The sequence below is a fragment of the Mauremys reevesii genome, linkage group 12 (genome assembly GCF_016161935.1).
Source record: "Mauremys reevesii isolate NIE-2019 linkage group 12, ASM1616193v1, whole genome shotgun sequence".
In the NCBI taxonomy this organism is placed as follows: Eukaryota; Metazoa; Chordata; order Testudines; family Geoemydidae; genus Mauremys; species Mauremys reevesii.
The window spans coordinates 16,695,472-16,721,290 of NC_052634.1; the positions used below are offsets into that span (position 1 = coordinate 16,695,472).

The 25,819-nt window shown below is 51.6% G+C and overlaps 1 protein-coding gene across 3 annotated transcripts in view; it reads right to left on the reverse strand.

Annotated features, from left to right (window-relative positions):
• The window catches only part of VSIG2 (V-set and immunoglobulin domain containing 2), a 33,353-nt gene that overhangs the window by 2,038 nt on the left and 5,496 nt on the right, over positions 1–25,819 (reverse strand). For 2 of the 3 annotated variants that reach the window (XM_039496473.1, XM_039496474.1), the window contains exons 2-6: positions 11,278–11,441; positions 9,123–9,330; positions 8,298–8,456; positions 3,737–3,856; positions 93–240 (exon numbers count right to left, since the gene is read on the reverse strand). In XM_039496473.1, the coding sequence (XP_039352407.1) occupies positions 93–240; positions 3,737–3,856; positions 8,298–8,456; positions 9,123–9,330; positions 11,278–11,397 (755 nt within the window). In that variant the 5' untranslated portion in view covers positions 11,398–11,441. The remainder of the gene's footprint in view (positions 1–92; positions 241–3,736; positions 3,857–8,297; positions 8,457–9,122; positions 9,331–11,277; positions 11,442–25,819) is intronic. The other variant, XM_039496475.1, reaches the window with a different exon arrangement.

The following is a 25,819-nucleotide window of genomic DNA, read 5'->3' on the forward strand; positions in this document are numbered from 1 at the left end:
CAAGCGCAGCCTTTATAGACTGATCCACGCAGTGTGACTGAACACATGCTGCCTGCTTTCGCCACGGGAAAGCTTTGCTCAGGGGTTCTAACCTGATATCGTTCCCGGTGTACGTGGATTGAGACTCCTTCTTGTCCTTCTTTCTGTACCAGAACAGATAGGTGGCAGCTGCCCCGAGCAGCAAGAGCACCAGCAGCACTCCTATCACAGCTCCTGCAGTCGCTCCAGCTTCTGCAGTGCCTATTGGGAACACAAACCCAAGAGGTGAAGGTTGGCTTAGGAGGTAACTCTGGGCTTTCCACCACCCCCCCCCCCCCCCGGCTTAGATTTTTGTGATCGGCAGCCAATAACGAGCCCCGAATTTGGCCCTTGGTGACTTTGAAACAACTGGAAAAGCCTGGAAAGGAAGGCTTTGAGAGAAGCATCGGGAAGAGACAGGGAACGGAAAACAGAGTGAGCGAGTAAGAACAGGGAAGGGACAGCCAGGAGATGACGCTAGAGCAGTCAAACATTCCTAACCAACATAGAGCTGTCATGGGTGCAAAGGCTGCAGGCTCCTTTGCTTGGTCGTAACACAATTAAATCGACTCTCTGTGATGCTCTGGAGTTCGTTCGGTCGCCTCTCAGCCAGGTGACCCTGTTCACACCTATCCCAGCACACCACTTTGTAAAGAGGGCAGTGTAGGAACCTTCACATCCTTACCCAGTAGAAGGAGCAGCACCAACTGCTCTCCCCTGGATCAGTAAGCCCAGGAGTCAGTCCCAGCCACATTCTTCTATCCACAGGTTACAGGAAAGGGAAACTGAGGCAGCAGGAGGCAGTGACTTGCCTGAGGTCACATAGTGAATCAGAGTCAGGATTAGAACCTGAGGGCTCCCAGCTCTGCATTATCCCTCCAGCCCTTTATCACCGGACAGAAGATGAGCCTGGGAGAGCTCTCTGCGTTCCAACAGAGCAGATTTGTTTTGATGGAAGATAGTCTCAGAAATTGGAGTTAGAGGAACCCTTTCGGGTCACTTCGGGCCGGGCTAGGAGTGTTCCCTGTTGGGGCATTTTCTAAGGCTCTGCCCTTTTAAAGGTCCCCATGAAGGCACTGCCACCGCTCCTACGGGAGAGACTTCCCCAGTCACACACCGCTCTCTCCCACTCAGAGGGGACTGCCTCTCTGACAGTGTCTTCCCTTCATTTCCTCCCTCCCTCCTGGCCCACCATAATGCCTCTCCAGCCGGGGCATTTACACCCTTCCCACAGGCAGCGGGCTCTCAACCTGTCCCTTTAGGCCTCGCTCAGTCAGGTTGTGAAGCCGGCTAAGAGGGAAGCTGTCACAGGTGCCAGCACTAATTAACACAGGGAGCCGGACCTGAGTGGGATCCACGTGCCAAGTGGGGAAACGGGACATGACTAGTGGAGGCCAGCGTTAAAAGCAACACATGGGATACAGTCCTTAGCCAAGGCCCTAGCAATCACCGAGGGAGAAGATTCGTGTTTCCCAACCAGCCCTCAGGCATTCCTGACCATGCCCTGGATGAACCCCTAAGGAGCTAAGCCCAGATCCTCAGCCGGCGTCAGTCACTTTCCCGGCCAGTGGGTGAAATCTGGGTGTAACCTCCCGCTAGACTGCTCAAAAATCTCAACTCGGGGCTCCCCGCACCAGGAAAGTGGGAGAAGAGGAAATGCAAAGGAGCCCTCAAGAGAAGGGTTGATGTAGATAAGGGTTAGGTAGGGGGGAGTACTCTCAGCAAGAGCGAGATAAAAGCCTCAGCCCTAGGAATTCAGAGAGCAGCCTGCGCATCAGCCACTAGATGGTAGCAAAGCCTCATGGTGAGGGGCTGCGCGAGAAGAACCAGCTCCCATTCCCCAGGGCATTGCAATCGACAGGGCACACAGGTCCTGCCCCTCTGGAAAGAGAGAGCAAAAAATGTCCCCCCACTCCACCCATTCCCCAACCTCCTGTGCCACCTCCAGGAGGGGACGGGACAATGCGAGCAGCCTCACACCCCACCTCTGAACCATCAGCAAGAAACCATCTTGATGCTGACAGTCCCAACAGTTACTCTCATCCCAGATGTTCCCTTTGAGGGCATTGCAGCTGGGAAGTCCTCCAAGCCCCGCCCCACCTGCCCATCAATCAGGTTTCTGGGCTGGAGCTGGCCTGTCTCTCTCCTGGGGAGGGGCACAGAGCAGCTATCCATGTAACAGTGGCCATTTCTGCCGATTTTCCAGTGCTGCAGCTAGAGCCCTCAATGGTGCCCGCTAGCCAACGACAGCTAGATGGCACGCAGTAGAGAGAGGGGTAGCTGGGGAGGTGGCAGGACAGTGTCATAAAAGCCAAGGGGAGGGGGCAAGGGGTTGTGGGGAGTGGGAGACGTGGCCAGGGAGAGGTCGCACTGGCAGGTGACCTTGAGGACAGTAAGTTGCAGTGGAGAGAAGAGGGCAGAAGGAGAGGAGGACAAGGCAGAGGTGTAAATAGCCCACTGGAGGGTCTTATAGGAGAAGCCAATGCATGGAACCCAGCCCTCGTTAGCAGGGGACGGCTCATTTGTGGCTGCGCTCTGAGATCTGGGCTCAGAAATAGGGACTAGGGACACTCCTGACACCCCCTGCCCCCAACCCGGAGCAGATTGGACCGTTTACCTTAATTGAATCAACCAACACTATGTGATATTAATAGGTTGCCATGGTGAAAAGCTGCCTCAGAAATCTAACGGCTTGAAAAAAAAATTGCCCATAGCAATAAAAAACCCATTGACTTGATCTGGAGCTCCGTGTTTCTCTGTTGTAGAGGGTAGGCAACCGGGGTGCAGCTTTGCATGCATGGTCTAAGATATTGCATTCTCAGGGCATCTTTGCTTTCTGCCCTGCTTGGTGCACCTGAAGGCGCCACAGATGAACATCCAGACGGTGCTGCTTGTGCTCTCTGTCCAACTCCCAGCATGTTTTCTAGACGCCACTGAGGGCAGAACAACTAGCATTAAACAAGGAAACCAAAGCTTCTCCCTCTGGCTGAGCTGCAGAACGTGAAGCTCCTGAACTACCTGTCTGGGCACAGGCATTCTGCAACTTTTCATTTCTTTCACAATGTCCCAGTTAGCGTGTTATTGTAGCCAGGACACAAGAAAAGGGCCTGTCGTGTCCACTAAGACATGTCCGCTGGCCAGCAGCTTGCACACGCGCTTGTACCTTGCCTTGGCATCAAAGAGAAATGTAGAAACTGAGTCCAACCTGGGAAGTTTGCACCTATCTTTCCATCGGGGAGAGGGATTTGCCTCCGCGTGGAATTGTTGGTGGGTGGAGCCCAGCCCCCAAAGCCCACTGCCACCCTGGAGACTACACAGATTTCAGAACATGCATGGAAATCAATGGCCTCTTCCCTGCTTCCAGGTGCAACCTCGCCTCCCCAGCAGCATGGCTTCAGCAGGGACCACTAGGCGGGGATTGTAGGCTTTCAGCTAGTTCCCTGCACATCCAAGCTGCTCAGTTTTATCATTGTCTCCTTGCAGGACTGTAAAGATTGTGCTGGTCCCATGTGACCTCGGCCCTTCCAATCATTGCTCTCTGTCCGCACTCCAGTCTCCAAGGCGAGATGCATCAAGGAGCATAACTGGCAGATGCCCAGTGGACCCTGGCATAGCAGGGAGGCACCAGCAGGCACATTGCAGAGGAGGGGTTGGGCCATGTGGGCAGAAGGCAGCACTCCTGGTGGGCACACAGGCACAAAGAGAGCGGAAATCTCACCTGACACGTTAACTGTCACTTGGCAGCTGGCGTGGCCGAACTGGTTGGAGGCCATGCACTGGTAGGTCCCTGAGAAAGCCAGCGAGAGGTTTGTCAGCTGCAGCTTCCCTGTTTGGTCATCTGTAAGGAGAAAAGCAGCAGGACAATCAATGCCAGAGGCACCTGAAGGAACCCCCCTGTACTAGCAGAGGGAGCGGGCATGGGGTAGAGAGAGCAGTGGGACTCAGCAGTGGGCTTTGGCAGCATTTCCAAAGGGTGCAGGGCTGCAGATGCCCTGGATTCTGGCACGAGCTCTACCCTGCACAAGGAGAGACAGGGACGGGGAATGGGAGTAGCCAACCGTGAGCACATGGAATGACCCTGGTCAGCTGCAGGGACTGACGCTGGGACTTTCAGCTCCTAAGGCCACTGCCACGTGAGTTAGAGGAACTCCACTAGCTGCGAGCAAGTAGCAGGACTATTCTTCTCTCTAGAGCCAGCCACTAGAGAGACATGGGCACATGTGCTAGGCCAGTGTAGTTCACACAACGGCTTGTGTGCCTAGCACCCTGTCCAGCAAGGCAGCTTTGCAACCCAATTCCCTACCATGTATGTCATAAATAGCCCATATTGGATACTGGGACACCTCAGGGTGATTGGTTGGGAAGGGCTTCTGAAAGGCCAGAGTCTGCTGTCAGTCAGTCCTTCTCTGTGTGGGGGTTGGGGAAGGTTCAGTACTCAAGCTCTGTAGATGACTTGGCAGAAGCAGCCTGTTATGCTTGCAGACCAGGTGCCAGCTCATGCCAAGGCTCACTGAACACTGACAAATGCCCAGCCTGGCTCACCAGTGTGTTAAGCATTGTTACAACAGATGTTAGAGTTATAATGTGTTCAGTGTTGGGACTTTATGACATGCTTGAGAGCGTCTGTATGTGTTAATCTCACATATAACATCTGTATCCCAGAGTGTAAACTTATATTGAGCGTTTGCATTGTTAACCTGTGTACCTAACCAACCAGGGAAGAAGCATTAATTAATGAAAAGTGCTGGCCCGGCACACAAGAAGGCCCATTGAAACTGGATGAGCCATTGTGAAACATCAAAGAACAAAAGACTTTGTTGATTGTCCCACCCACACCCGGGAAGAGGAGACAGGTGCCAACACTTGTCCCATCACTTTGAACTCTTGGGGAAGGGAATAAAGGGAGACCAGAAGACTATGATGATTGGAATTTGGACAGGGCAATATTTTCTAAGCATAAGCAAAGGATCCCCAAGCTGCTTAGCTCTAAAGCAGTGGTTTTCAAACTGGGCTACGCGAGCTGTCGTCGGGGGCATGTGAGAAAAATCCTGTAATGGCGGACGAGTCCCTCACCGCAAACAACATGAACAGTGTCTGCCGTTCTCTGGCCACCCAGCCCCGAAGTTCTGTGCTGCTGCTGGCGGCGGCGCTGCCTTCAGAGCAGAGCCCTGCAGTGGGACTGGGATTCCGTGGGCCCCACAGGACCCACTGCCATAATAGCGGGATAAAAATTCAAGAAGCGACGCAGGAGCGGGTGGGAGTGGGTATTGCGTGGCGGGATGAGAGTGGGATTAAAAAAAAAAAAAAGAAAAAAGTCCTCCCATGCTGCAAACAACATGAATGCCCCAGCCAGCAGCTGCTGCTCTCTGGCCATCCAGCTGTGCAGTTCTGCACTGCTGATGAGGGTAGGCAGCGGACTATATTATCTGGAAAGGGGCATGCGGCCTAAAACGTTTGAAAACCACTGTTCTAAAGGACATAGAAAGCTTGCGTAACACAGCAGCTTCTACTGACCTTTGGAACCTAAGACTAACTCATTTGTGCGTGTAAGTTTACTTGCTGGAACCTTGTAAATAGCCCCCTTATGTCTTTTTCTTAGTTAATAAATCTTTAGTTAGTTTATTATAGGATTGGCTCCAAGCATTATCTTTGGTTTGAGATCTAAGGTACAACTGACTTGAGGTAAGTGACTGGTCCATTGGGACTGGGAGTAACCTGAATATTAGTGTGATTTTTGGTGTAAGGGACCATAAGAACATAAGAATGGCCGTACTGGGTCAGACCAAAGGTCCATCCAGCCCAGTATCCTGCATACCGACAGTGGCCAATACCAGGTGCTCCAGAGGGAATGAACAGAACAGGTAATGATCAATCGGGGGGAGGGATAGCTCAGTGGTTTGCACATTGGCCTGCTAAACCCAAAGTTCTGAGTTCAATCCTTGACGGGGCCATTTAGGGATCTGGGGCAAAAATCTGTCTGGGGATTGATCCTGCTTTGAGCAAGGGGTTGGACTAAATGACCTCCTGAGGTCCCTTCCAACCTTGATAGTCTATGATTCTAAGTGATCTCTCTCCTGCTGTCCATCACCACCCTCTGACAAACAGGGTAAGGAATAGGGCCCTTAGCCTCTATCTATCACAAAGACAGGCTTACGAGGGTGGCAAGATAGAGCAGAGCCCCCCAGGGGACTGGCCATTACTCTATAGCAGGGGTGGCCAAACTGTGGCTCATGAGCCCACTTGTGGCTTTTTTTTTACCATTAAAGTGCAGCTCATGGAGCTCCCCCCCCCATTCTCCACCTACCAGACTGGGGGTGTGGGGAGAGCTCAGGAGCTCTGCTTTGCAGCAGGGTGGAGGAGTAGGGGCTTCCGCCCAGCAGGGTGGGGGGCTCTTGGGGCTTCAGCTCCGTGGAGCGCACCTGCTGGGGCTCAGGGCTTCAGCGGGAGCAGAGCTGATGCCCCAAGCCCCGGATCTAGAAAGATTGTCATACGTGGCTCGGCTGGCCAGTAAGTCTGGCCACCCCTGCTCTATAGTAAGGCTGTGGTGGAGCTTGAGGAGTTCACTCTTGATACTTGATTGGTGAAATCTAAGTGTAGAACACCCAACTGGTCTGGGGTTTGAGCCCTGCTTCTTAACAGTCTGCCCTGAGGCTGGCACATATGGTTGTGAGTCACTCTCGACACAGCCGATGGGAATAGCTCCACCCAGTGGTCAGCGGTAGAAGGGGGGCTGGGTCCTGGCTTTGCCCCTCCCTGTATCTCCTACAAGCTCATGCTCTTAGATCAAGACAGATAGCTGGAGATTGTCTTAAACAGGCCATGTGCCTTCTATGCCCCAGGGCTTAACGGCCCTATAGTGAGACTGCAAAGAGACCAGCCCTTGAAATAAACATTGTCATTTCAGTCACTTCAGTGCATTAACGGGCAAGACGCTGGTTTCCTGCCCTGAGTCCAGAGGAGAGACAGCCCCGGAGTGGAGACTGCAAGACATCAAGGGGAGAGATAGGAGAAGGTGAGTCTGCACAGGAGACTGGCTAACCTCGGAAAGGGAACAGTAGGTTCCACTTCCACTGAGAGCTTCACCAGCATCTCTCACCCAGCTACTGTCCCAGCATCTGATGGAGGAGTCAGGCCCTCTGATCAGACTCTGCTGAAAAGGACTCAAAGGGGCCTTTGAAGGGGAGGTTTTGCTTCTAGGCTGTGTCCTTTGGGGTTTTTCTTTAAGATCTGTTCTAAAGAGCTAGTCTGGTTCAAACTCGCTGGAAGAAATCCTGGTGAAGAACAAAACCACTGCTCTGAAGCTGAGCAGCAACTCCTCTACAGCTTCTGTCTGGGACATTAAAATATATTCAAATAAACAAGGACATGGTATTTGCCTCTGAAACTGATCCACAGGTGCAACCTACTGGTAGCAAAGGAAACTGCAAATGGCATTGAAAAATAGGTTTATAAAGCTAAGATTAAGGGTCTGATCCTGCAAACTCATACTCAAATAAGTAGTCTCTACTCCGGTCAGTGCTTTCATTTAAATCAATGAAACTACTCCTGTGTGTCAGGACTGTGCGAGTTGCAATGTATTGCAGTATATTATTTATCCACCAGATGTCTCTGTGTGGGGTACAGAGTTGCAGACTGTGTGGTTCTTGGTGAACAAGGCAGACAAAGCTGGACCTTGAGCTGTGTGGATCTCTGTCTGTGTCTGTAGTTTACAGCTGTTTTCTTTTAGAAACGTAGTACCTTCTAATTCATAGGGTCTGTGACTCCATATATCAGGATGCACATGAGAAAGAGTTTGTGGGACCTTTTCTCCTAATTTCTAAAATATTCCCTTTGATCCAGAGATTTACTTGGGACTCACAGCTGGTTACTCCAGACTGTATCTGGCCATAAGAGCCTTGAATTCACACAATCACAGGAGGTCAACATTAAATATGATACCTGGATTTTAAAAGGGACTGCTTATTCCCAAAATCACAACAGGGCGTACCTCCATGCTTCAGATATAAACTTATCTGCCAGGGGAAGAAAGAATCTTCCCCAACCCTGGACAGCTTTGTACAATTGGTCAGATCCCTTTTTCACCTACCTCTGAAGCATCAGGCCTAGGCACTGCAGATACTGGATGCGATGGACCATTGGCCCCATCCAATATGGCAGGTCATATGTTGGTGTCTGGATTCCTTCAATTTTGTTTTTATCAGATTATGCCGAATCTGTCAGTGGAAGCTTTACATATTTCTGCACAGGAGGGTTTATAAGGGATGGCACTCTCCACCTACCTTGCACCATATTGGCCAATGGCAACGAGGTCTTGGAGTCCACCCGTGACCAGGCGTAAATCGGGGTGGGCACCCCCTCCACAGAGCTGCAGGTCAGTGTGGCATCGCCCCCAATCCGGGCATATTCTGTCACTTTACAAACAGGGGTAGATGGAGGCACTGAATGGGGAACGAGAAGAGAAAACAATGGATTTCTGAACTTGGAGCATGCACTATCATCGTGTAGCATGGCATCTGGATGTCTCCCCTGCCACTGCCAGCTGCTCACGGTCTCTCCTGCCACTGCCGTCAGCTGGTACCTGCTCACCACTGACAGTTGAGGATTGGGGCTTTGAGCAGGGGGTTGGACTAGATGACATCCTGAGGTCCCTTCCAACCCTGAGATTCTATGATTCCTGCGCCACTGCCTTGTTTAACCGAGTCTCGTCTATTCATCCTCCTGCTCCCCACATCACTGGCCCCTCCCCTTCTCTTCCCCTTCCACCCACTCTTCTCCTTGCCATCCATCCAGCTCTCTGAAAGGGCCTCTTTGCTATTTACTAGAGTGCCACACAAAGGCCAGTGAATGGAAAGCTATTGTAATAATTGCTCTTCTCTGGCTCTTCCCACCCAGAGATCCGAAAGCACCTTCCAAGAAGGTCCAGGTCATTGCCCCTTTGTACAGATGGGAACACTGATGCATGCGATATAAGGGACCTGCAATATCCCAGACCCAAGGCCGGACGGATGGATCCCAGCTGCTCTCAGACCCAGCCCTGCAGGTCCTGCTCAGAGCAGGGAGCCCCATTCAGTGGTGGGCCATGGGATCGCAGTACCCAGACTCACTCAGCACAGTGAAGTGGACGAGCCCTGAGCCGCTGCCGTAGAAGTCCGGGGGGTTGTTCACCACACAGATGTACGTGCCGTTGTCCGAGGCGCGGACGTTGGCTAGCTGAAGAGTCGCATCCCCCATGGTGGGAGGGTCGTGCAGGAGGCTGAGCCGTTCGGCCTGAGAGCCGGGCTTGTACAGCTTGTCATTAGTGAAGTAGAGGATCTGCAGGCAGAGGATGTTTTGCTGAGGCCCCCGCAGAGATAGGGGTTTGTCCAGTGCTGACACAGTGAACGAAGGGGGATCAGACGAGGGAGGCACCGGAGTGTCACCCAGCACCAAGAGCAAACCTGCCCTCCAGCTGGATCTGCATTTCATTGCAAAGCACGTGGCTTGGGAGAGTAGGTTAAGGTGAAAGCTTCAGAGACTCCAGCAGCCAGCCTCGGGGCTCGTGCGAGGGGGAGACGAGGGGCTTTGACAGATTCACCAGGAGAAAGAAACCCAAAAGCGGGAGGGGCTAACACTACGCAAAGTGGGACATGAAGTCAAAGGGGATACTGAGCCAGCAGATACACAGACCAGCTTGTCCCAGGCGCTCAGACCCAGCAGTGAGGGGCCAGGCAGGTACCCAGACAGAGCAGCCGTCTCAGCTCTTTCCAAAGCCCTTACAGAATTTAACACAAAGAGAGCGACAGAGAGAGCGAGCAGGCGGAAAGGCTGCGAAATGGCCCGAGGACGTACCCAGCATGTACAGTCTTCCAATACAACACACGGTCCCGCCCGGGCCGTACACGGCGTATCCCAGGGGAGCACACAGCCCCGCCGGGCGCACACGCGATAGGAGCACACGCGTATCCCAGGGGAGCACAGCCCCGCCCGGGCCGTACACGGCGTATCCCAGGGGAGCACACAGCCCCGCCCGGGCCGTACACGGCGTATCAGGGGAGCACACGGCCCCGCCCGGGCCGTACACGGCGTATCCCAGGGGAGCACACAGCCCCGCCCGGGCCGTACACGGCGTATCCCAGGGGAGCACACAGCCCCGCCCGGGCCGTACACGGCGTATCCCAGGGGAGCACACAGCCCCGCCCGGGCCGTACACGGCGTATCCCAGGGGAGCACACAGACCCATCCAGAAAACCTGTGACAGGACTAGCAATAAAACCCAGATCTCTTGCACCCCGCCCAGGGCTTTAACCACAAGCCCATCCTTCCCCCTCGATGGATAAGAACATCCCATTGGCTGTTCCCACTAGGTGTCCGAAACAACAGTTGTATCTGCAGTGACACTCACTATTGTACATGCCTCTGAGTTTCTCATTCGATTGTCTTCACAAGCCCTTCCCCAGCCTCCCAGTTGATCCTGGTCCCATCCCTGCTCTTGGATGTGTGGCTTCACTGGTGTTTCTAATAGCCCTGGCATACATCACTCGGATCTGAGGGCCCCTCAGGGCTGGCTGCTCCCCCCACATTCTGCAATAACGTTAGAGCCATTCGAAAAATCCAATTTCATTTCCACCAAAAGTTGGGAATGAAATGGATTCCGCTGGCATTGCTTCGGAAACGGGAGAGAGGGCCCTTCGTGTCGGTTCCAATTCTTTTTGTTGCTGTTGGAACCATCGAAGATTTGGACCAAACCGAGCTGCTTTCAGGAAACATTTAGACAAAAACTTCATTTTTTTGACTCAAAAGATATTGGTTGGGAAAAAGCAACACCGGCTCTTATGTAGAGTGTCTCCTTCCTGGATCTCAAAATGCTGGACAAAGGGGGGCAGCAGCACTAGCCTCATTTTACAGATGGGGAAACTGAGGCACAGGGAGGGAGGTGACTTGCCCAAGGCACCCGGAGAACTAATGGCAAAGCTGAGAGTTGAGTCCAGGCCTCCCGCTCCAGTGCCCTATCCACTAGGCCCCCTGCTCTAACAACGAGCCCATCAGCCTTCAGGGGCTTTGCCTTGGCCTCCTTGTTCCCTGGTGGTTATTTGTGGACCAGCCCCTCAGCCTGGGCTGACAACTTTCACCCCCGCTTTCCGCATCAGCTCCTCATCCCGGCATCAAGAGCCTTGAACGATCCCCACCTGGCTTTCCCTAGGCTGGAAGCAGTAACATGTTGGAGAAAGCTCCCCACAGGCGCTGAAGCTCCTCCCCTTGGGACCCCGGTGCCTCCCTCACCTGCTTGCCCTGCTCAGGCGCTACAGAGGCTGGCGCAAACTTCCACTCCAGCATGAAATTTTTGTCAACCGAGGTTTTATAGTGGCAGGGAAGTTCCACACTGGAGCCTCGTTCCTGCATCACCGGGTCCTGTGGCACTGTCACCTCCACACACGGCCCAGCACCTGCGGAGGAGAGTGAATGAGTCCTTCCGTTCTGTCACTGCCTGTCCCCTACTGCAGTGTCCTGGTCTCCGGCCCCCGCAGCTGCAGCCTCCCTGCCCTCCCGTCCATTCAAAATGCTGCGGCTTAAATAGGGTTGCCAACTCTCCTGGACTGGCTGGCAGTCTCCCGGGATCGGCCTCAATCTCATGGTGACCATTAAAAGCAATCTGGGAGATTTTAATAGGCCAAAAGTCCAGTTGTTGGCACTGTGGGGATAAGGCAGGCTCCCTGCCTGCACTGGCTCTGCGCAGCTCCCGGAAGCGATCGGCATGTCCGGCTCCTAGGCGCAGGGGCGGCCAAGGGCTCTCCACGTGCTGCCCCCACTCTGAGCGCCGACTCTGCAGCTCCCATTGGCCGTGAACTGCAGCCAATGGGAGCTGCGGGGTTGGTGCCTGCAGGCAGGGGCAGTGCGTGGAGAGTCTCTGGTCCCCCCGCGCCTAGGAGCCAGACATGCTGATTGCTTCTGGGAGCTGTCCAAGATCAGCGCTGCCTGGCCGGAGCCTGCACCCCAACCCCCTGCCCCAGCCCTGACCCCCCTCCCACATTCTGAACTCCTTGGCCCCACCCCCCAGCCCAGAGCCTGCACCCCAACCCCCTGCCCCAGCTGTGACCCCACTCCCACAATTTAACCCCTCTACCCCACCCCAGAGTCCACACCCTCCTGCATCCAACCCTCTTGCCCCAGCCTGGTGAAAGTGAGTGAGGGCAGGGGAGAGCAAGCAACGGGGGGGGGGGGGGGGATTAAGTTAATGGGGGCTTGGCTTTGGAGAAGGGGTGGGGCAGGGTAGGGGGCGGGGCAAGGGTGTTTGGGTTTGTGCGATTAGACAGTTGGCAACCCTATGCGGCTAAGCTCGGCTTCCTTGCTCGCTGCTCTCACCCTGCCCTCCTCTGCAAGCCCCTCCATTACCTGCCCCGCTTCCACCACTACCCCAGACACAAGCCTCTTGGCCTAACCCCCAAAGCCCTCCAGGATACAGCACCCCCCCCCTTTCTGCTCTATTACCCGATCATGACACTGACCCCTGCCTTCGCTGACCCCACCCCCCCACAGACCTTGGGAGAGGCCTGTGGGGCAGGGATCGTCTCTTCCAGTGTTCGTACAGAGCCCCGTCCTGGCTGGGGCCTTTGGGCCCTACCGCTGTACCAATATACTCCGCAACTCCGAACAGAAACGCATGATCAGTACCGACATGTCAGGTAAAATGTGTGCTGCCCAGATACTGTTTTTTCCTTCCTTTCATTTCCCACTTTGTTGAAATTTCAGGCAAGTGTTAAATGGACCCTTAGCGGGGGACGGGCGTGGTGGGTGGGCGGGAAAGATACCCCAGCCCAAATGGAGCTCATGGAATGACAGGGTGCTCTCAGCTCCTGTGAGTCGGTCAGTCTCATTCTCTCATGCTGCACTTTCTCCTTCCGGATGCCTGCTAAGGGCCTGATGTAACTTCTGTTACAGTCAGTTGAAAGATTCACCCTGATTTCTATGGGCTTTGGATCAGGCCCTAGGGGAAGAAGGGCTGGAAAGGAACGTGGAGGGACGTGGCCTTCGGTATCTGTCACCAGAGTCACTAGAGAGGGACACTGCACAAACAGGGGTGGGGGGTGACTTCCAGGGGCGAAAGGACAGCCCGTCTCCACCTCCACCTCGTGCTCCTTGTGGGGTTGGAGACCATTTCCCAAAGTCACCAGCCCCTTCATAGACAATGCCCAACATGAGCCCACAAATCGGAGCAAACTCATAGCCAAGAGGATATTTACAAAGCAGGAGTGGGGAACCCAGACCCACCCGACCAGCCCTAATGATCCACACTTGTTTGTCATGCCCAAGAAACTGACTATCAAGAACATTATTTAGCAAATTGTGAAAGATGTGAAGTGAGTTTAGGAATCTCTGTGGAGTGTGGGAGGAATTCTAAAGAGACCACACCATGACAGGTGTGAACTGAAAATGCCACGGTCAGGGCAGGCTGAAAAAGGGAGAGCAGATTCTCCCAAAACTGGTGGTTCACCTGAAGTTAGACTCACCGACCAGTCGCAAACTGTACTCCTGATCCCCATACTGGTTATCAAGAAGCTCCTCTGGCTCCCAATCAGCACCTAGGTCCAGTATAGTGAGAAGTTATTTTAAAACTCTGCTCACTATACAAAATGTTCTTCTGAACCCAAAGGGCCAGGCACATTGCCACGTCAGTATTAGTTTGGATCTTACCCAAAATACCACGCTGCCAGCCAATCCTTTAGTGTCTAGTTCCAAAGTTTATAATAGAACAAGAAGAGAGTTATTAAATGATAAAGTAGTCAGATCCATACAGAGACTTCAAAGTCCATATATCAGGTTTTTAGCAGTATTGGTGAGTTGCTGGCTTGAAAGTCCCACTGGACAACATCCCCAGCATGGATGGGTCATTCAGTCCTTTGCTCAGAGCTTCGTTTGTAGAAAAGTCGCTCCAGAGGTAAGAAGCAGGAATGAAGGCAAAATGGAGAAGATGTGCAGCTGTCCTTTATATTCCTTTTGGCATGTGGTTTGTACTTCCTGTGTCCCAAACACAAGGTTCACAGCACGTGGGCATGGAACATCCTTAGAGTTCTCTGTCCACAGGCCTGCCCCTACATGTCTTGCTGACTCATAAGGTATATCCTCTGGCTCCTTTCCATGGATTCATTGTACCACTGATGACCGTTGATGGACCATCGAACAGGCTAGGCAGTGCTGATGCCAATCTGTGTGAGGGTGTCACCCAGAAACACAGCTCAAGTTTGGAAATACAGATAAACCCTACATCTCTCTAAATCACAATACAAAGGTGATACAAACATATAAACAAGCTTATCCTACTTGGCAAACGATAACATTGTCGCAGGTACCTCACACGGCATATCTGGTCCAATTCCTTGCAATTTTATAATATTGGTATTGACAATATCACAAAGTGTCCCACATATGCCATACAGTGTCACAGCAGGTGAATGGGAAGCATGGCGGCTCGTGCAACTCAATTTTGGCAAATGCAAAGTAGTGGGAGTACTCCTACTGGCTGAAAATAACTGTACGCTCTCAGAAAGAAGACCCATGTGTCACCTGAGTGCATTCAAACAAATTGCATTTAAATACAGCCAACTCAAAGTTCTACATCTAGAAAGAGGGAATGCAGGCCACACCCAAAGAATGGGAATCTGTGTCCTGGAAAGCAAGGGCTCTGAAAAGTCATAGAGGACAAGCAAGTCAGCATAAGCTCTTAGTACGAACCAAAATGGTTCCAGGGCTGGAGCAAATGCCTTAGAGTGGGAGACTTTAAAAGAGCTGAATCCATTTAGCTTATCAAAAACATTGAGAGGTGACTTGATTATGTAGCACTCACAAGGGAATGTCAGGGTTAAATTACCTGTGCCCTGCTCCTTTATAGTTTGAAGAACACAGTGGGGTCCCATCGGGGTTATTGTTGTTGTGTCCCAAAAAGACTGAGCTGGTGTGAGGCTGGCGCTGGCTGCACTATATATTTAAAGTTTAATAAAAGCTCAGTTTGAAACCCACGATCCCTGGACGGGAGTGTAACACATGGTGAGCACAGGTGGGAGAGGCTGAACTGCAGTGATCTGACCAGAGAGGAAGCTATCTAGAGCAGTTGCAGGCTGTTCCAGGAAAAGCTGCCAGAAGGTAATGCCAACAGAAAAGCAATTTTGCATAAAGAACATTTTCTCCGGAAGTAAGAGTGGAAGATTTAATTGTTTGCAAGCACTATGGCTAGCTGGGAGAGAGTTAAAAGACATTCTTAGGAAGGGAGGAGGAAAAGATGAGCATTTAAGAGAAGTTTGTGATGCTCTGGGAATTTCTGGGACAGATCGCAGTAAAAATGCATCAAAAAGCCATTTGGTTTTAACCAAACATACAAGCAGCCACCTACATAGTGAAAAGCAGGGGGAGTTGGAAGATCAGGGATTGTCTACATTACTGGCATTAAGAGATCCGATTTTACAACTAATTGCTACAGCAAGAAAAGAGCAGATTGAAGTTCCTGAAGTAGAAACAGTTTAGAAATAGCAAAATGAAAGGAGCTTGAAACGCAGTTTCAGGAAAGAATGAAGGAAATTACAGCCCAAACCCCTGTGAACACGTGGAACACTGGAAGTCAAATAGAGGAAAATAGAAAGGAGCATAAACTGTGGCAGCCAAGTATCATTAGGCAGGAGACCAAAAAGGAGTGTGAAGAGCAACTTAGCAAAAGACACAAAAACTAACAGCAAAAAAATGTTTTAAGTACGTCAGAAGCGGAAAGTGAGGCCACTGGACAATCGAGGTGCTAAAGGAGCACTCAAGGAAGACAAGGCCACTGCAAGAAGCTAAATGAATTCTTTGCATCGGTCTTCACTGAACAGGATGTGAGGGAGATTCCCATATCTGAGCCATTCTTGTTAGGAGACAAATCAAAGGAGCTATCCCAGATTGAGTTATCGATAGAGGAATTTTTGGAACAAATTGATAAATTAAACAGTAATAAGTCACCAGAGGGTATTCACCCAAGAGTTCTGAAGAAACTCAAATATGAAATTGTAGAACTACTAACTGTGGTATATAATCTAGTCCTTAAATCAGCTGCTGTACCAGATGACTGGAAGGTAGCTAAATATGATGCCATTTTTAAAAAAAGGCTCCAGAGGTGATCCTGACAATTACTGGCCAGTAAGCCTAACTTCAGGACCAGGCAAATTGGTTGTAATTATAATAAATACAATTATCAGACACATAGATGGACATGATATGTTGGGGAAAAGTCAACATAGCTTTTGTAAAGGGAAATCATGCCTCACCAATCTATTAGAATTCTTTGAGGGGGATCAACAAACGTGGACAAGGGAGATCAAGTGGATATAATGTACTTGGATTTTCAGAAAGCCTTTGACAAGGTCCTACACCAGATGCTCTTAAGCAAATAAGCTGCCATGGGCAGGGCCGGCTCTGGCTTTTTTGCCGCCCCCAAGCAAAAAAAAAAAGGGGGTGGCGCCGGAGAGGCAAAGCAGGGAAAAAAAAAACAAACCACAGCCCGGCCAGAGCGGCAAAGCGGGGTGAGAGGAACAAAAAAAATGGCGTGGCTGGAACTGCAAAGCAGTGGGGAAAAAAACAAAAAATCTGCAGCACAGCCAGAGCAGCAAAGCAGGGGGAAAAAACAACAACAACAACAAAAAACCACGGTGTGGCCAGAGCAGCAAAGCGGGGTGGGGGGGGGAGACAACGGCACGGCTGGCAAAGCAGGGGAAAAAACAAAACAAAAAAACCCTACAGGGCGGCCGGAGCCAGGGTGCAGGGGGACTCCCTGTGCTGCAGAGTGCACGCCTGGTCTAGTGGGGGGGGTGGGGGAGGGAGCGGGGGGGAGAGAGAGAAGGGGGGCGGCTAACGCTTCAGCGGGGAGCTCACCCCGCGGTCCCGACTGCCACGCCGCCTGCGGGAGGGCTCCGCGCTGCTCCGGTCGGCAGGGAGGGAAGGACCTGGGCTGCCCTGCCGAGTTTGCTGCAGGGCGCTCCCCTCCTCCGCCCCCTACAGGGCGGCCAGAGCAGCAAACAAACAAAAAAAAGCGGCCGTGCTGCCCTAGGATTGGGTGGAATGCCGTCCCGTAGAATCTGCCGCCCCAAGCACGAGCTTGCTCAGCTGGTGCCTGGAGCAGGCCCTGGCCATGGGATAAGAGGGAAGGTCCTCTCATGGATCAGTAATTGGTTAAATTGTCATTGGTTAGGAAACAAATGGTAGGAATAAATGTTTTCACAGTTAAGAGAGGTAAATTGAAGGGTCCCCCAGGGACCAGTGCTGTTCAACATAATTAATAAATGATCTAGAAAAAGGGGTAAACAGTGAGGTGGCAAAGTTTGCAGATGATACAAAATTATTCAGGATAGTTACCTTCAAAGCTGACTATGAGGAGTTAAAAAAGGATCTTACAAAACTGGGTGACTGAGCAACAAAATGGCAGATGAAATTCAATTTTGATAAATGCAAAGTAATGCACATTGGAAGACATATTCACAACTATATATAAGCAGCAAAGAATCCTGTGGCACCTTATAGACTAACAGATGTTTTGCAGCATGAGCTTTCGTCGGTGAATACCCACTTCGTCGGATGCAAGAGTGGAAATTTCCAGGGGCAGGTAAATATAAGCAAGCAAGAAGCAAGCTAGAGATAACGAGGTTAGGTCAATCAGGGAGGATGAGGCATATATATATGAAAATGATGGGGTCTAAATTAGCTGTCATTACTTAAAGATTTTGGAGTCATTGTGGATAGTTCTCTGAAAACATTGGCTCAATGTAAAGTGGCAGTCAAAAAAACTAACAGAATGCTAGGAACCACAAGTAAAGGGACAGATGATAAGACAGTAAATATCTTAATGCTCCTATGTAAATTCTTGGTATGCCCACACCTTGAATACTGCTTGCAGTTCTGGTCGTCCCATCTCAAAGATATATTAGCACTGGAAAAGGTGAAGAAAAAGGGCAACAAAATTAATTAAGGGCATGGAACAACTTACATCTGAGGAAAGATTAAAAAGACTGGGACTGTTGAATTTGGAAAAAGACAACGAAGGGGGAATATGGTAGAGGTCTATAAAATCGTGACTGGCACGGAGAAAAAGTGTTGTTTACCTCGTCACATAACACAAGAACCAGGGGTAACCTGTTAAAATTAATAGGCAGCAGGTTTACAACAAATTAAAGGAAGTACTTCTTCACCCAACTCACAGTCAACCTGCGGATCGTTGCACGGGGATCTTGTAAAGGCCAAAAGTGGGTTCAAAAAAGAATTAGCTAAGTTCATGGAGGATAGGTCCATCAATGGTCATTAGCCAAGATGGTCAGGAGTGCAATCCTGTGCAGTGGGTGTCCCTAGCTTCTAACTCCCAGAAGTTGGGAGTGAACAACCTGGCATGGATCACTTGATAATTGCCCAGTTCTGTTCATTCCCTCTGAAGCACCTGGCATTGGCCACTGTCAGAAGACAGGGTACTGGGCTAGATGGACCATTGGTCTGACCCAGTATAGCCGTTCTTATGTAGTGGATGGAAGCTAAATCTCCCAGTGACACATTTTAGGAAGCTTGAAGAGTTACTAGAAATAAAAGATGGGCTTGATCTTAGAGCTTGCAATGGAACTGAAATCCCTTACAAGTCCAGTTCCAATTAAGCAAAGATGATATCTTGACTATCACTGTGCTGGTCAGTCCACAAAAACTGGAGAACTGATCCCTGGTTACATTGTTATTTAGGAGATAGTCCAAACACCACTGCTGCAATTCATCTCAAGCACCAGCACGTAGTCTCATTAACAATCCTTCACAGTTTACAGCAATAACAACCCATTAACGAAGTGGGTATTCACCTATGAAAGCTCATGCTCCAAAACGTCTGTTAGTCTATAAGGTGCCACAGGACTCTTTGCTCCATTAACCTATGTCTTCGCTTCTGCCAGGTTGAACGCCAGAGCACACCAGTGGGTTGCAGAATTAGCTGACTAACTTCAAAATCAAATATCATTCAGGGAAATCTAATGAAAAGGCAAATGCTCTACCCAGAACGCCTCCAGGAAAACGATACGATGGGCTGCACAGAAGAAACAAGTAATGTCGTTAAGGCTGTTCTGCAGCCCTCGGATGTACAAGGTAGCTTGGTTAGCAGCTATTACTGCCAATTCGTTGGCAGTAAGAGACTTCTCCATGGGCATTAAATCCACCCTCCAGTCTATTCCATGAGAAGACATTTTGGCGGCTCAGAAAGAAGATCCAGTGATTGCTAAAATTCTCCATGGTAAGTCCAGGGAGAACAAGAGAACACAGGAGGATGTGGTATAAGGTCTCTGCTTTGAGGTGTGAGTGATATTGGTTGCATTTGGATACTTGATCAGAAAAGTTACAAAATCAACTGGTATTACCTGAAAAATTCTAAAGGCAGGTATAGTGAGAACTGCCTGGAGAGATGGGACACTCAGGAGCAGAGCGGGTAATGAGTCTCACAAGAGATGGGTTTTATTGGCCACAAATTGAGGAGGAAATCAAATATTATAGCACTAGATCGGTACATGTCAACCTGTTTTGTTAGCTGACACGTCAGGCTGACGTAATATTTATGAGGGGGGAAAATGTAGCACTCATAGGGGAATAATGGTTTTAATTGACCTGTGCCCTGTCTCTCTAAGGTCTGGAGCCCAGCTGAAGAAAGAAAGAGCAGCCGGGAAATGAGGGCTGGTCCCAGAGAGGTTGTGGTGTCCCCGGGGACATGGAGCTGGCGTGGGGCTTGTGCAGGCTGCATGGTTTTGGAGTTTGGTTTTTGGTTTTTATATTAAGTTTAATTAAACCTCAGTTTTAAAACCATCCCTAGACTGGGAGTGTAACAATGACAGTGAATAAGGCACCTTCCTGAGGAGAAAGCAGCAGGTACTAAATGGCTCTTTGATGTACAGAGAAAGGCAGAACAAGAGACAACGGCTAGACGCTGAAGCCTGACAAATTCAAATTAAGATCCAAACTTTTAACAGTGCAGGTGATTAACCATTGCTACAAACTCCCCAGGGAAGGGGAGGATGCTCCGTTTCTTGCTGCCTTCACATCCAGACTGGCGCCTTCTGGAAGATGCGTTAGACAAACACCAATTATTGGTCTCCATACAGGGGTAAGTGGGAGACAGTTAATGGCCTGTGCCATGCAGGAGGCCAGGCTAAATGGTGTAATGGTGCTGTCGTCTGCCCTTAACACCTGTGACTCACTGTGGCGAGCACAATGAGAACCTCCATTCACTGCCGTAGTGGTCAGAAAAGCATGCGGAGTGCAATAAAACAATACTGAGACCATGCTGCCATTCTGAGCAGTACCCCTGCCCACTGCGTCTAGTTCTGGTCACCTCATATGCATGATGCATGACCAGATGCATGACAAGATTTTTGTTCCATCCTCTGAGGCCGCTGGTTCTGGCCACTGCTGGACACAGCATGTGGGCTACATGGGCTGCGAGTTTGGTCTGGGGTCGCAATCCCAGTGCTGCTGTTTTGATCATGTTTTATATTAACTAGATTTTGGACTTTTCTACTCATCACATCGTTGATTTTTGGCATACTGAGGTTCCCATACATCCCACGCTAGGTCTGTGTCACGTGGCAAATACGCGTCGATTGCAAACATGTATCAAGAGCTTCACCGCCACATTCACCAGTATTTCTACAAAAAGGAAAGGAAGGAGAGGCACATCTGCAGCGCCGGTGAGCCAGGTCCAGCACCATGGAGTGACGGTGATGCACGGACTGAAAGTCAAAAGGGGGATGGAGTGTGGGTGTCCAGCAGGGCGGAAGGGGAATGATGAGGGAACATGCTTGGACCCACTCATCAATAACTTTAAGCCCTGGGATGCTGTGACGTTCCCCTGTGGAGTTATCTGGACTAGTGATCTGCTAGGTCACTCCAATCCTCGACTCTTGGAGCCAGCCTTACCCTGCTCTGCTGTGAGAACCCCCACTCCCGGGCTGTTCACACACAGCCCCTGGCATGTAAGCTGCTCCCAGCTACTTGCAAGCGAATGACACTAGCCAATATCTCCGGTCCCAGACACAACCCTAGGAACCTCCATCTTGCAGTGCCCAGTTATGCCCACTGGACGCTGCAAGCTTACAGGAGTTCATCAATTTAACAAAGGAATTGATAGGTACCAGGTTTGTTATCCCAAGGGGAGTCTCTGACAAACGTCAAACCAAACGCACGGCTTCAGGTAGAATAAACAAACAGATTTATTAACTACAAAGGTTGACTTATAATCAATTAAGATCAGCGTCGAATGCGTTTTGTCCTTATTTCATTTCACCAAAAATGTTGTGCTTAGATTTTAACGCTTCCGGTGCCCTTACAGACGTAGATGCGTCTCACCACAGGCTGGCTGGTTGCCCTTCAGCCAGGCTCTCCCCTTTGATCAGCGCTTCAGACGCTGGGTGGGGATGTCTGTAGATGTAGGTGGAAGAGCGAGGAAGAGCACGGCAAACGTCTCTCCCTTTTATCATGTTCTTTCTTCCCTCTTGGCTTTGCCCCCCTCCCCCTTCAGAGTCAGGTGAGCATTACCTCATCGCAGTCCCAAACTGACCCAAGGAAGGGGGGTGACTCACTCAAGAGTCCAACAGATCCTTTGTTGCGGCCTAGGCCAGCGTCCTTTGTTCCTGTGAGGCTGGGCTGGGCTTGTCTCATACATGCCCTGATGAGGTATGAACTGCCCCTCTGCTCCTGGAGAGTTTTTGCCCGGGCTTATTTTCAGCCATGAGGAGACATTTTCAGCCTCATATCCATGAAATTATAACCTATAACTTTACTGTAACAACAATTACGAGAACATCACTAGAGCAACAATGCTCAATGCATCATGAGCCTTCCGAAGACACCCAACATGACAAATTTTGCATCAGATACCACACAATCATTTTATAAGGATGGACATGGGAGTGTAGGGTGTTCCCACGAGGTACAGAACATCACAGATGCTGCACGTATCGGGGTACACGAGCCAGCCACTTCCCATGCTCTTGGGCTTCGCTTCCTTCCCCCATCGTCTCTTTCCTCACTACAGTGTCTTTTCTAATCCCTGACTTTGGTTCCCTCTGTCTCTCTCGCTACCCTTCCCACCCTGCTTCGGTTGTTAGGGCGAAGCTCAGCTCGCCATGGTTACGGTTGTGATGAACTTGCCAATTTCAGCCTGTTTCCCCCCTCCCTCCCCGCACAGCTCCTGCTCAGTCCCTGCCCCAAAAGCTTACAATCCAATTGAAGACAAGGCGCAACGGAGGTGTGTCGCAAACAGCCCCCCTTTCCCCCAAATCGCCCCCCCACACTCACTGCTGCTGTCTCACCTGCCCCTGCACCTGCATGCATACACACGGCCCCACCCCTCACCAAATCACCCTCCACACCCGGGCACAGCCGCACGCACTCCTGCTTGCCTGGCTCAATCCTCCCTCCATCCCACTAGTGCCTTCCTGCTCTCACCCCACAGCCACAGGCCTGGTAGGACCCTCCCTGCTTTCCCAAGTCTGTGCCACCCTGCTTGCTCTGCGGTTGGGGTGACTTGGGCATGGCTGGCCCACAAGGGCTTGGCAGCTGGAAGGCAGCCAACTCCAGGCACCTCCAACATGGGGATTGTAGAAGACTCCAGGGCTGTGAGGGAAGGTCCTGGCTCAGGCCAGCTAGGCCCCGGCTGATCTGGGTGGTTGGATTCCCAGATTTTCAGCCCTCTCACAAAGGGTGGAAGATGCAGAATCTGTAACCATACGTGACAAGTTCCTCAAACAAGGCCGCAGAGCGAGCTACAGAGCGCTCCCCAGCATGTGACCCAACGTGGAGAGGGCCCTGCTCTGGCTGGCGTGTACTGGGACATACAGGGTTAGCTGCGGGTTGCCATAGTCAGCGTAACTGGAGCACAAGGCCGGTGTCCCAGGGAAGCACTAGAGTTGCCAGCCGTGCAAGCCTTCCCGTTAAGACAGGAGGAGGAGGAGGAAGCTGCAGGGCTGCGCCAAGGATTTCCGCATTCTGCCCCAGTGCCGAGGCTTCCAGAGACACCAGCCAGGCTCAGCAGCCCTACTCTACTGCCTGGTCTGGGCAAGCGGGAACAAACAGCTGAAACCCAGCCCCACGAATCGCCCCGACTGAGATCCCTGCCAGAGGAGTCCCTGCCTGGGCTCCCACACCCATGAAAATGGCCACAAGCCACTGATTACTCACCAAAGAGTGCGGAGAAGGTCAAAGCCAAGCAGCAGAGCGGAGGGCTGGGGACCCTGGTCCTGGCCATGTCGCCTTTCTGCTTAGAGCTGAAACTGTGCAGCAAGCGCGGCGGCTCTTTATCTTATGCCTCAGCTAAAGCAAACAAGTGGTGTGAAGCTCTGACTCACGCAAGAGGCGGCCACTGCTAATGGCATGCTGTGCCCCACTGACCCCACTGTGGACCCCACTCAGCAACGCCTTCAGCCCACCGCCTGCCCCACGGCACCGCCCAGGGACCCCTTGGCACGGACGGGGTTTCAGGGGGAGGGGCAGTGCGCGCGTGGAGGCAGGAGTCCCAGAGGAAGGACCTGGTTTGAAGGATGGGACTCCTTCCCATACAGTGTTGAAGGCTCGAGGGAGAATGGCCAGTGGAAGCTTGGGGTCGTTCTGAAAAGGAAAAGCTGGTTCCTACACCCAGGAAAGAACTGCGCTGGGGCGGTTAAAAATTAACCGCGCTCCAAAAACAGTGCCTGCCGCTTCCACCCAAACCCCACCAGCGCAAACAGCGCTGCCCAGATAAGCCGGAAAACAGAGGGCTGGGAACAGATTTATTAAATAACACTGCTCGGCTGGGCGGTAGCGTGCAGCTTTCCAGACGGAGCTCCGCTCCTGCTCAGCGGCGTGAGGAGGAGAGGGGGTGGGGGGATGCTGCCTGACCTCCAACGGGCTGACTCAGCAGCAAGCAGCTGAATGCTCCTGAGTGGGATCCTTGGGGGCTTCCGGGCCTGGCCTGGCTACAGCGCGCTGAGAGCAGCATGTGTGCGGGGGAAGTGTGATAGCACATCACAGGTGCTGAGCCACCAGTCAGGACCATGAGCAGAGCGAGGGACCATGTCCTGCCATGGGGACAGACTCCTGTGAGGCCAGCCACAACACAGGTGGTCCCATTCGGAAAGCAGCTCAGGCCAAAGGCCACCTGTTTGTAATGGAGGGAAGTGCCCAGGAGCCCTGCTGGGAAATGGGAACCTTGTGTCAGATCCAGTGCGGAAAGGTGAAGCGATGTCGTGCCTTGAAAACTGCGTTCAGATTAAAAGCTGTTACTTTAAACATGTGAGGGGTTTCCCGATCCTGCTTGCAGGCTAGGGGGCTCTGAGGAAAGCTGTGTGGTCTGGGACCTCAACGGGCCATCAACAAAAGAACAAGATGGGGTGACTTGTGCCTCTCTGCCTTAGGGTGCAGCCTGCTTCGTCTCTCTCTGTATTTGGCTTGCGTGTTAGGGTTCCGGGTTCTAAACAATACAGGCGTGTTACATAGATGCTCTTCCTTGAAGGTTGCAATGTTTTGTTTCTCCCTCTCTGAGTGTACGCCATGACCACACGAGCCAGCGTGCGGAGAAACACTTCCTGTGCTGCAGGCAAAGGGTGTTTATCAGTGCGAGGGGCTTGGTGATGAATCCCAATTACGCTGGACTCTATTGCTTGGCACCAGCTTTGGAAGCCACAGTAACGGGCTGGAGTCGTTAGATACCCCCCAGTTCATGGAAGCTTCAGAACTTGGCAGGGGATAGTTGCACCAGGTGCTGGGAAACCCACAAAGAGGGAGACAGAGCCGGCTGGTTGGCTGCGGGAGTGAGGCACAAAGCAGTGATGCAGGCAAGCAAGATTGTGTGTCATAGGGCCAGGCAGATGGTGTCCTCAGCACCCATGGGACAAGAGCTTGAATGTGGCTTTCTGGGAATACTAGCTCTCTGCAGCGGTCAGGACCACTTTGTATTCCTAGAGCTTCCATCTCAGGTTCTCAAAGCACTTCCCAGTCAGGCCTGGCTTCATTGGTTAAATACCCCTGTGCGGTAGGTATCCTCCCTTTTAAAACAAAGATGGGAGCGGAGCCATAGAGACATGCAGTGGCTTGCCCATGGTCAGACACTGAATCTGACCCAAGCTCTGCGTTGGCCCTGTGGCCATGCTTCCTCCTGCACAGAAAAATTACCTTTATAATCCGTTCGAGAGCAGGAATTCTCCTGGGAGTTGAAGTTTTGCCTGAGCCCAAAAGCTGAACCAAAGACGCTGAATGGGAATTTGCACCAGTGTTTCCAGCAGGTGCGGGTAGGAGAGGTGGAGGCAGCTTCGAGCCCAGTGTCCAGGAAAAGCACTGAGAGCGTGGCAATAAGTGCTCCCTAAACATTAAGGTCTGGAGGGAAGCGGGCCAGGGAGGCGTGTGATTAGAAGGTGATGAGTGACAAAAGCCAGAGAGGTGGCACTTAGATGAATAAGGATGCACAGCTTTTTCTGGGGACCACCGTGACATGGGTTCCACTTCCACCAGCAGCATGGGGAACCTAGCTCCACTGAGGTGATCACTGCAGCTCCCTGCTTATCCCACACAGGCTGTCCTTGGACAGCGGCCAGAGCGTCTGCAACTCTGGCAGGCCAGTATGGGTGAAGCTGGTGTGCACAGGTGCTGCTTTGCTTCTGGGGAAGCATTTCCATAGGTGGCATGTGTGGGAGGGCTGGTACCATGGGTGAATGCTATGCTGATGGGCTGAGAGTGCATTTAGAGGAGCTGGGTAGGTGCCGCAGGGAGATTGAAAAGGCCCAGCACTATGACCGATTACAGTGAAGGCAGTGCTTTCCGGGTA